General features: G+C 40.7%; 1 protein-coding gene across 1 annotated transcript in view; it reads right to left on the bottom strand.

Annotated features, from left to right (window-relative positions):
- Positions 1–279: 279 nt before the first annotated feature.
- The window catches only part of ADAMTSL1 (ADAMTS like 1), a 198,913-nt gene continuing 187,211 nt past the window's right edge, over positions 280–11,981 (bottom strand). Inside the window, exons 26-31 of the mRNA XM_054397580.1 lie at positions 9,606–9,806; positions 8,389–8,569; positions 5,081–5,288; positions 2,429–2,538; positions 1,267–1,487; positions 280–386 (exon numbers count right to left, since the gene is read on the bottom strand). Of these exons, the coding sequence (XP_054253555.1) occupies positions 280–386; positions 1,267–1,487; positions 2,429–2,538; positions 5,081–5,288; positions 8,389–8,569; positions 9,606–9,806 (1,028 nt within the window). The remainder of the gene's footprint in view (positions 387–1,266; positions 1,488–2,428; positions 2,539–5,080; positions 5,289–8,388; positions 8,570–9,605; positions 9,807–11,981) is intronic.

Below are 11,981 nucleotides of genomic sequence, written 5' to 3'. Positions count from 1 at the left end.
ATTGACTCTTTGTAGTTTACCTTCATTATGGTGTTTTACTGAATTCTGTCTCCCAGATTCACAGAAGGGAAAATTTGTCAAGTGACAATTATACAATAATAATTTTAGTAAAAAGTTTTCTTTTTTGGTTTTTCTTTTCTTTCTTTTAAAAAAGGGAAATAAATAAATAAAATTTAAAAAATTCAACTCCATTCCATTTATATTTTCTGTAAAAGTCCTTGCACCTCAGTGAAGCAAAGGCTGTGATCCCCTTGTGCTCTGTTTTCACTGCTTTTGTCTTCAAGCTTTTCCACAAGTCCCACAGCAGCGTGACTTAAACTGAGTGAGCTGGCAGAGCTTGAGCTGCTTCACTTTCTCACAATACCTTGTAGTGTCTCTGCACTCCACTACAGAAGGGGAAACAAAAAGGAGAAATGGTGATGAGGCAATGAAAGGGTTTTTTACCTAAGAACATTTCCTGGGATGGCCGAGATGGGGACCAAGACAGCTTTGTATCTCACTATGAGCATAAGCTTGAGTTGCTGCAAGGACTGAATGGAGACTGTGAGCACTAAAGGCTTAAAGGAGAACATGGTGGGCAGCCTTTATTTTCAGAGCCTGGAGAGAAAGCTTCTGAAGCTACTCCAACACTGCCAGTTTGTTGTCTACCAGCAATTTAGGGAGGCAGTGTGGTGTGTGGGAGTGTCACCCCAGCTGACTGGGTGTTGTGTTTTTCACAACACAGCTCAGGTGATGTTAAAGACATTTTTTGAACTCTCTGAGAACTTAGGTCCTGATATTCTTGAATAGCTTTTGAGGCCCATGGCCTTCAGATTTTCAGCTCCAGATTGAAAAACTGTTCAGCATCCCTGCAAGGCATTTGTTGACTGAAAGAATCCCACGTCCCATGCTAAGGCTGGAAAGGGGAATCATGACAGGGCAGTTGTGCAGCTGTCTCTAGTAATGTCTATGGCAAAAAACTCCACCATTGTCTAGATGTGACAATTCTCATCATCAGCCTACCCACTTGTATTTTAACTGAAGCCATCAGTCTGAGATTTCTGTTTCTTTTTCTGTCTGTACCATTAACAGAAAATTAAGACTGCAAGGGAATCCCGATGTTAGTGTCATTGCCAACAAACTACAAAGGGCATTATTTCCTGCTATGGCATAGGGTTTTACAGGGGAGATTCCCCAGGATGTCCAAGGGTCAGGTCTAGTGCTGCATTTCTGAGAGATGACTCTGCCTTCTTTCCTACCCCTCCTCTGTCCCACTCAGAAAAGTACCGTTTTCACAAGGCGTGATGTTGCAGCGCTGCCAGTTCACCGGCCGTGGCCTCCAGGAGCAGTGACGCTCCAGCACAGGCTTGTTAGTGTGAACGTGCACACAGTCCACATACCGGGACTGGAAGCCGTATTTTCCACATGTAGCTGTGCAAACAGTCCACAGACTGACCCTCCAGTGCACATCACAGATCTCAGTCCAGCAGTTCTGGGTGCTCAATGGCCTGTGGGCAGGAGGGAAGGAAGGAGATGTGATGCCTCATTGCACTGTCCAGGGAGAAAGTGCATGCCACTCTGGGTGTCTGCACTCACACAAGTTCTTAGGTCAGTAAGACTTATATATTGCAAGCATAATTCACTCAGAGCAGTGTATGGGGCAGATCTTCAGTGGGTACAATTAGCTGTAAGTCCAGTGTACTGAAAAGCAGTTTGTAGCTGCATTCAAGGACCAGGTTGTCAGTGGATGTACACTGGTATATTACTACTGGAGCTAAATGACCATTTGAATGATTTGAGGATTTGGCTGAACTGTCCTTTCCATGAAGGGTCAAACTAGAGGTCCACTGAAAAGATACAGTGACTGAAGCAGTGACCAGTAAGACCCAACAGCGCTTTGCAGATTTTTTTAACAGCTTTAGTGGCAGATAGTTGGAAAAAAATGATTCTCTGACATCTTCCTTTTCTTTTCACTACAGTCTCACAGAAGAGGCATAGGCACACTTAGTACCCACCTATTTGTCACAGATGAGGAAAACATGAGTGGGAGCCAAAGAGCTAATTCTTTTAATTTTCAGTCATGATCAGACATGATTTGCATACCTAAGTCTCTTGTAAACATGTCTTTAGAAGGTTTACAGTAGTTTACCTGCAGGGAAACAATCTGTGCAGCTCTTTTCCCCCCCTCACCAGTTAGACCTTGTGTCAGCTTAAGGAAACACAACACAGGCTTTCAGTCAGAATTTGGCATGCCTGGGAGAATTTTGCAAACTGGTGAGTTTTTTTGTGAGGCTCATAGTGAAGCCTGGTCATAAACCTGGTGAGATTTACACTGTTACTGTATGGCTTGCAGCATAAGCTCTCTGTTACACAGGGGAAACTGAAAAGTTGTCCTTACAACATCTCTGCAAAGGCTAGTGGTTTCAGATGTAAGAGATTCCTGTCCTACCTTGGTAAGGCACTGCATTGATCAGGTGACACAAAAGCCCCATCTTTGGTCTGGCAAAATATGCGTCTGTGCTGTACAGCCAGTCGTGGTCCAATGCAAGGCCCGTTACACTGTGAAAACAGAAAAGCCACTTAAGTGAGCTAAAAGGCAGGTCATGTTCCCTTTTATAAGACTGTCAGTGAAATAAAGTGTATACTGCTGTGAAGGTACTGTTGAGATTTTGAGCTCTGCAGGCTTTGAGGGGTGAGTGCGCTGTCATCTTCTGCTCTCTTATTCTCCTGCAGCAGCATTAAAACTGCATTACTGTATTTGCTTTGTAGATTCATTACCTCTCCTCCTCTTCTATAATTAGATCTTAAATACATCTGCTAGGGTAAATAAAATCCTCTCATGTCATTAGCCAAAAGCCTATGAATCATACATTAAATTTCAGTACATTCCTTTCACTGCATTTTGTAGCTTATACTGACAAAAAATTAAGGACAAATGGTTAATAACCAAGAATGTATTGAAACAAGAACATATTCCACTCTATTTAATTATTTAAAAACATTAAAGGACAATAAAAAAAGCAGCAAGCATGATGAACACAATATATCTTCAAACCTGCTCCAATACTGAGGTTATCCTATCGTACTTGAGCTTATACTTTTTAGTTCTTCTAATCCCCTACTTTGATTAAATCATAAGTAGCTATAGGTGTGAGGCCTATGTTCGTGTTGTTTTAAAATTATATCCACTCTTAGGGAACAGTTTGTTTTCCTAAGTATCTGGAAATTATAGTCAGTAACAGACTGAGAGTTGAAGAATAGGAACTTAGTGTGAGGGAGGAATTTTTGCAATGGAAGGGCTATGGACTGAAGCTTCTGCTGCCCCATTAGTAGCAGCTCTGTTTCACACTACTATGTGTGAAATAATATTCCTCACATAATATTCACTTCCTGCTTCTGTGAGAGAGAAACGGGGACTGCCAGGTTTCTGGTTGCTCCCAGACAATCCCTCCTTTGAGCAAGGCGGATGGAAATGCCATTTGTGGGAGTATGTGGTATATGCAGGGGCTAGTAGTCCTCATCATCAGCAAGCCTGAGTCACTGATTTTAAAGCCCTGGGTTGATGTAGCTGAAATCAAAATGGCAGTAACACTAAAGGAAGGAAATAAATTCGTTCTAGAGATGAAAGTAATGTAGGTAATCTGTTAATTTTCTCTGATCTAGAGAAGTTAGTCACTGTGTCTGGGCAGTAGAGATCTGATACCTCATGATGCTATCAAGAAAGTCATTGAGCCACTGAGCCTGAGATACATTCTTAACTGTGATTAGGTAACAGTCATGTGGGACTTGAATTCCACAGGGAATGAAAATTTGCTTCTTTCATATAAAAGAATAATTTCAAGCCTTTCTCATAAATATAATAAAATAAGTCAATCACTTTTCATGAGAGAAGTTCCTGCAATACAGAGGCAAGAGTTAAATGGGGTTCTTTTGAAGTGGTGAACAAGTTCTAGTAGGTAAATACTAACATTGTGAAAAACACATGATGCAGTACAATGTGAATACTGGTAGTTATTACTTTGGGTAATTATTTTCTTAGGATTGGTAAGAAGCATTGCTTCCATATCTTTACCTGATTCATAATTTCAATTAGATGTATGACTATGTTTTTTTCAAGTTGTTTTTCCTTTTTCCCTTTGAAAATATTTATTTCACCAAAGGTGATGTTAAAGTATTATTAGTATCTGGCTTTAACCTCTAGCAAAATTAGCTTCTGAAATGCTGTGTGAATGATCACTCTGGAGATCTTTGAGCTAAGATCTGTGAGTTTCTACCCCTAAATCTGGACTGTAGTGGAATCGTCAACCTTCAAGCTGGAGAGGAGAGAAAAGAGAAGACGACCCATATTAAGGACTGGTCCCAGGTTATAACTGGCTACATAAAGACAAGTATCTTTTCAGGAAATCTGATAGCTCACAAAGAGGCAGTGAGGAAACTCTTCTGCAGATTGCCACAGTAAGATGCTTTTTCTCTAAATACTTGCAACATTCAGTATTTGTGGGGTTAAGCTTTTTAATGTTTGGTCATTGTATGAAGATGCAAGGACAGAATTTGAACATTTCCAATGCACCATGAAGTGGTCTGAAACTGCTTTTAGCTCTCCATTCTGTTTTTCATCATGAAGCAAATCAAGGAAAGTCCTCTTGCCTGTGGACACTTTTTGGTGTTCTCAGGCAAGATCATCAAACTTGTAAAACTGGGTTATTGTACAAATCCCCTGCTCCAAAACTTATCACAATCATCAGTTCTGACTGCTGCAGCCAAAACCAAAAAGGAATGAAAACAAGGCTTTTTCCCAGAAGTGTCATGTGACACTGCAGAAAGGAGCTTCAGACCTTTCACTGAGGACAATACAGAGGTCTGCATTAAAAGTCCTGCTCACAAGCAGAATTTCTAGGTTTCGCAGGGAGCGACAGCAATCCAAGCATGCAGTACATCAAATAAGGAGTTGAAAGTGTTGAACAAATTATTTGCCTTCTCAAAAATCAGCAGACCATAATCTAAAGATACAAGGGTGAAAAATCATTCTTTTCATGTTCTGTCAATTTTTTTTTCCTAGCCCACATTGTGGCAGTCCTTGGACTCCTGGTTTGTTCCTTACCTGGCCCCAGGAGGAGGCCACCCATTCAACACAGGGCTGCTTGTTACAGTTCTGTGTGTCCACAGGACGCTTAGACACCTGCACACAAGCCTCATTTGACATTTGCACAGAGCTGCCTTTTGCTGTCAGGTGCTGACATGTCACCCGCCGTATCTGGATGCCTCCACCACAGCTCTGTGTACAAGGAGACCATGATGTTACCATCCATCTGTGAGAGAAAGGCAAAGGGGTCAGGAAGCAGATATATGCCATCTTCTGTAGGACCATAGGTGTCGACAGGTCTTTATGTGCTAGACAAAAGAAAGGCAACAATAGCTTAATTAATTTAGGTTGTGATCCTGGAAGGTTCCAAGTGCATCAGTCTCCTGTAGTAGCCACTGAAAACTGCTGAGAGGATGAAAGCTCAGAAAAGAGTATATTTTTCATTAATATCTTTCTCAAGGCCCCTCAGGCTCAGAGGTAATTTTCTAACCCTTAAATCTGTCTTTAAAGACTTAGCAAATATTTCTAGCCCTGGCACATGGGTTGAGCATGGCTGTGCCATGGAGACCTCAGTTGCAGACTGTAGTCACAATGCCAGCAAAGATGAGCCTGTAAGGAAAACTATCTCTGAAGTTGCTAGCGTAGCTCACAGACCACCTTGGACTTGTTACTGGCAGAACAGCCAAAAACCTGCTGAGTCTTGCTGGTGTCTGCTTGCTCTATTGTGCTCTCTGACTGCTGGGATAATCCAGAAAAGCCTGAAGATTTCTCAAGGATGGGTCCAGTGCATAATCAGCCCAAGGACAAAGGACACCTTTCTTCTTTCCTCTTGAGCTCAGACCACACGTTTGCCAGCTGAAGTTGATGTTCTTGTGATGGGGTTTAAAAAATCCAGTGTAACTAGTAAAAAGCCTGTAATGATAGAAAATAATAGTCCAAGTCCAAACTCTCACCAAAATGAACAGCACATTTTTTCTCTTTAAGGATTGTTCAGTGAAACACTGATCTCTAAGCTGGGAAGCAGGTAGGTAGGAATAGGAAAGATGCAACTAATTACAAGTTTCCTGTGGTGGTAGGGCCAAACGGGCCCAACACAATCCCAGACAGGTCCTGGTATGTCTAGACATGGTCTCCTTCTCCAGCCTCCCTCCTGCAGGAGTCCAGGGAAATGTGGGAAAAGGGACAAAAGAATAGGCACCAAGTCTGGTAAACAAAGGCACATGTTCTCCCTTTATGGTTATAGAGCATGTGCGTTGGCTATGCTTCTCCTGGACAAGGCCTATGTCTTTGTCCTTTATGGTCACAGCCTGGCAAAATCCAATTTCATTGGTCAACTGTTTGCTGGTTTCAATTGCTGTATTGGCCCAAATTGAATCTTGGGCAAGCGTTAAATACAGGCCAGATCGTATTTGCCTTGCCTTGCCTCGCCTTGCCCTGTCCAAGTTCTGGGAGAGAAGCCATGAGCCTTAGAAACCAAGCCTTGCTTGTCTTGCAATTTGGAATCCATGCTGTGCCTCAGTTTACCCAGAAAGACAAAAGCGCCCTTTGCAGTAAGCATTGTAAAAGCCCTAGAACAGACAGAGGTGTCTTGCCAGGCAAAGGGACAAATCCTGAGTGAGCTAAGACCCTGGGAGTCCCCTTGCAGTGTGATAAGCTGCTACCAGTATAACTGCTTGCTTTGCAAAACCCAGGACAGTCTGCAGGTCCTGGGAAGAAGCTTCAAAAGCCATCCACTGTTGTGCTGAAGCCAGACCAAAAACCTTACTGGCTAGCATACAGCAGCACCCCCTTCCTACTTGGGTGGAACTCTTTTGTAAGTAGTTAGTTTGTTGCCTCCTTTGGTTAAAGGTTCGTGTGGAGTCTCCCCCTATGGCTGAACACCATATTGTGCCAGGGATTCTCTCTTCCAGTTATTTGTCCGGTTTGCTTTAAATTGTTTAAACTGTTAAATATTGCCTAAATACTATACATTCCCACTGTAAATTCAAGCCATACACTGAACCTATTGAATTTGGCAGCTTTCCCATTAATAGCTATTAGTATTTTTATTAATATAATATTTGCCTTATTAATTTTCATAAATCATAAACCATATCATTTCCGTAAGAGTTTTATGGTCAAGTCAGCTGTTTGCTTCAATGAGTTTCAGGATACTCAGCAGGATTTGTGTTATTGGGTGGAAAAATAGTTCCTATCATATCCTTCACCATCAGTGGTTGTGATTGTAAAATAGACAGTAGGCCCACTTAGGTGCCTTGCAGACACATCCCTTGCTATTCCTCAGTTTTCTGCAGGTGATTGACTCTCACAGTCACAGAAATAGGTATGGAAACAAACACGTTCTTATAATTGAAAAACCCCAACACTGCTACTTCTTTCTTTTCCCCAAGCAATTTAATGAGGTTGAATCTAAAATTTCCATCCTGCTCATAAAGCTCTGCTGTGCATTTCAATCAAGTTTTATTTCCAAGCTTACATCTCAGCAGTTGCTCAGAACCTGAGGGAGGGATTGTGGGTTTTGTTAAGAGTTCAGGAAAGGTATAAAAGTTATAAAAATAAATAATCCACTTCCATGGAATTTACTGACATCACCAAGGAAAACTGCTGTTAATGAACATGCTTCATATTTCATCAAACCTCTTTTGGAAAACACTTGCCGACAAAGAGGAGTAGGAATAAATTTTTAAAAGGTAATGAAACAGAACCTTGACATACATACATGACACAGCAAGAATGGTAAATCTATGTGCTTACTTCTCCTCAGATTGCTCAGCACCTTTCCTTGCCTCAACTTAAACTCTCTTTTAGTAAAAGTCCCAAATCATTATTGAATGAGAGAAATTGTATTACATTTCTCTTGAGATCCTGACTACTTTTAGGTGCTTGTATATTGAAACCCACTATGTCTACAATGGAAATAAGGAAAAGGAGGTAGGGTTTTTTTGGTTTGTTGTTGGTTTTTTTTTTTTAAAGAAAAAAAGAAAAACGGAAATGTACACATCTCAGGTAAGGGGCCCCTGAATTGCAGAAGTAAAACATTTTTAACATGGAGGAAGGGTAACACTATACTGACTCTCTGGATTGGCACTCAGGGTGTATTCTTCTTTGTCCCAAAGCATGTGAAAGAAGTAAAGTGTTTTTGCATGGAGAATATTTTGCATAAGTCTTGCTACAAATTCCCAGCTGTAGATTAAGCACTTATACATTTCCTTTTAGTCACAAATTTTCTCCATACAGGCACCAGAGAGGCTCCAATGGCCAGTATAAAGAACATTTCAAGCGCTCCTACAAAGCATGTGTGAAGCTTTAACACGAGACAGACGAACCGTGAAGGGCAGTCTCTCCTGTTGCATGCGATGGGCTGCAGGGCTGGCTTGGGCTTCTCTTTGCAGTGGGATATGCTGACTTCAACCCCATCCAGTAAGCATCTCAGCTGGGGCAGCTGCATCCCTTTGTGGCCACAGGAAGCTGAACAAGCCATCAACTTGTCCACTGACCACTGACATTCTGCCAAAAATTTGGGAGACATGCATTAAAGTGCTCCAAAACTGCCAGCAGAAGACCCTTAGAAAAGAAAGAGTCAGAGGTGTTCTCCGGGTTGAAATATTTGGACTCATTTGAAGGGGAGCTACTGACTCATACAATGCACCAGGCAATGAGCTAAAGAGAAACAAGATTCCAGCTAATATAAGCCACTAACTTTCTTTGGTGTAATGAACCCATCAAAGCAAACATCAGGCATGACAAGTGAATGACATGATAAAGCAGCTAAGTGAAGCCACATGTCGATGCAGGACATCACATCTGTGTTTTTAATGGACTGTGATTTAGTGAGGACGTGGTTAACTGCAGTTATCAGCAGTTCCTATGATTCTATGATCTTACAGGAGTGTTTCTCACCAGGCAGATCACACAGACCATCCATTGTCAAGATGAATGGGGAGTTGCAACACACTTAAAACTGTATTGCAAAATTTGAGGATAAGTTAAATTCGTCTCCACTCCGTAACTGAAACTGGGGCAATGGAAGCTGCATGTTCTGTTGCAGCCTATCCATATTGCTCTGTTCTTTGGCTTTATCATCTTAGGCTTATTTCTAGGGTAAATCTAACAGCTGCAGCACATTTACAAATGAAAGATTTTTCAATCAAGAAAAGACTGTGAAACACTGACTTTAGCAGATTAGCAAAAGAGCTTCTAATTTTAGGGATTCAAACTGGGACACTTCTGTCTTGAATTTTTGGACAAGAAAATTGTCCATACGTAACAAGCATAAGTATAGCTTGAAACAGCAAGGTGTGTTTTATGCTCAGCAGGCCAGAAATGTTGGGAGTCATTTTGGTAAAATAAAGTCCAAGACTCTGTAAAGTACCTGGTAGTCCTGCAAATCTATATCCAAGGCAGTAAAACATCAAAACATCTATTTTCTGCTGGACATGACAACCAAGGCTTCAGAGAGGAGAAATTCAGGTTGAGAAAGGCCGTGTGGGGAAGTCCACAGCAAGACATTCACAGAGCAACAGGACCGAAAACACGTAGTTACCTTGTATAGTCAAGGATGTTTTTTGTGTGAGTGATCCAGCCTCATTCTGAGCAAGGCAGCTGAATTCCCCATCGTGAACACCACTGACATTGATTATCTGAAGAATCTGGCCTGCTGCTAGGAGGGTATGTTGCAGATTGAGAGGCTTGCCAGAGTAAAGCCAGGTGATACTTGGGGCTGGATGACCACCCACAGCACAACCTAGAAAACAGGGATATGAAAGAAACATGCTGAGTACTGAACTTGCTGCAAAATTACATGCTTTGAAGTGGTTAGTATTAGAGGGAAAGTCAGTTCTACCCCTTTTTCTCCTAATTTTCTTGTAAGGAAAACCACGAATGCCGTAGTAACAAATACCTTCTCATCAGCTGAAAAGGATTTATCCAAAAGCCCATAAATCAGAACTATGGAATTTTTTTATATCAAGACTTCTAAAGTTTCCATTGTTTTTCACCATCCTCATTTTAGTATTGAGGAAAGCAGGACTGGGTGGTTACACACCTAGTGTAAGCTCCAGAAATACGATTGAACAACCAATACAAGCAGAACTTGGTCTGCAGACTTCCTATTTTAACCACAGGGCTATTTTCCTTTTTTGCTTTTATTTTTATGGTGTTGCACAAAAGTTCACATAAAATTTTTGTTATACAAAAAACTTGATAAAAACCAGTTAAGATAAAATACAATCTTTTTTTTTTTTTTTTTGTTCTCAGCAATAGGCAATTCTCCAAGCAAAAAACAACCCAAACTAGCAACTAAAACCCCCAGATGTTTTGATGTATTACACATATCTCTGTGGATCATAAGCACAGTTAATAAGATTTAGGTTCACAGTGAGTTCTTTGCTTGTTGAGCTGAGGAGAGTGAGATACTGTTTCCCATGGTCCTCATACCAGCTGCACGGTTTGCCAGTTTCATGACAAACTGCAGAAGATTTGTGAGACTTGCATATCCTGGACAAGATGGCTATGTCGCCTTACATATTTCCCGGGGAAAAAGAAAAAACAGGCAAATTCCATGGTACAACCCATCAACAGCAATTGCACAGGTTGAAGCCAGGAAAGCCATGAGCGAGAAATGCTATATGTTACTTGGACTACTTGTGGCTTAGGCTAGTTCTGTGCTTCAGTATATCTCACTGATATGTGAAAGGTCTGGCTATATTTCTGTGAATACAATCTGTACTGATTTTTAGTTTGTTATACTGCAGCTTTACACTATTTTGTTTATATTGGTATGCATGTGCATATATACACATGTATACAAAACCCCTTCTGAAGAAAGTATACTATATAAACAAACATGACATATATAGATGAACATTCACACTAACACTGTTCAGAAGGAATGGGGTACAAATGTTAAATATTAAAAGATGGAAAACTGTTCCAAGATAAAACAATAATTCCATAAGCTGATACTTCTGCATTGTCATCTTCATATAACTTATTATTTATTGAGACAAATAAAGATGTGAATAAAATGCTCTTTAGCTGCATTACACAATAAGCAGATACTGCAATATGTCATTTCATTACTGCTCTTCCTTTCATTCTGTTTTTCCACCTGAGGAAAACCTGAACTAACAAATACCTGAACAAGCAGTGTTCTTATAAGCGAGGTAAGATGGCAGTCACTGCAGCTGTAACAACATGTCACTGGCAGAGAATTAGTTAAGGTACCCAAATACTAAAAGAGAAGGGAAAAAATGAAGACAGAAGGAAGAGAGAATTCACACTGTTCATAGTGGTCTTCCCTTTTCCTTTTTCTACTTTTATTTATATGGGTAAAGAATCTTTGTTATTTGTTTTAATTTCCTTGTCAAAGTCTAATGCATTTTACCCTTGGCAGTCCTCTCCCGAGCAGTTACTTCCTGACCACAAAGGCACAGCTTTCTTTGCTGCTCAGTCTTTTTTCCTATTTCTGTCAGTTATTCAGTCATGCTGCACTTCATTTTATGTTATTCCTTCTGTTCTGAGCACTGAGCTAAGTTAAAACTACCAGAAAACAAAGGAATATACAGGAAATGGACTAACTTAACAGTAAGTGTCTGTACGACTTTTGCCTACAGTATTTTAATTTTTGTAAAGTTTGCTTGTTTTTTAAGGTAATTGCAGGAGTTTCCACAGGTCAGCGTTTAGCCATAACAAGTGACAAAGACATACTGTGAGCTCATTTTACTGTTTGCATTTGCAAACATTCTGCACAGGATGAATAAAGAAAGCAGAAAGGTCAGCTTGATGTTAAACACAGCACAGCTGTTGCAGAGCTTTAGTGCACAAGAATCCTGGGGAAAGCAAGAGGGAACATACATTTGTGACTATTTCTGAGCAGTGAAAGATCTGGCATGAGAAGGCCCTTCTCCTTTAGTTCTCC

The sequence above is a fragment of the Indicator indicator genome, chromosome Z, assembly GCF_027791375.1.
Source record: "Indicator indicator isolate 239-I01 chromosome Z, UM_Iind_1.1, whole genome shotgun sequence".
Classification (NCBI taxonomy): Eukaryota; Metazoa; Chordata; class Aves; order Piciformes; family Indicatoridae; genus Indicator; species Indicator indicator.
Note: the sequence above shows the minus strand (reverse complement) of the source record. Positions and strands in the feature narration are given on the sequence as shown.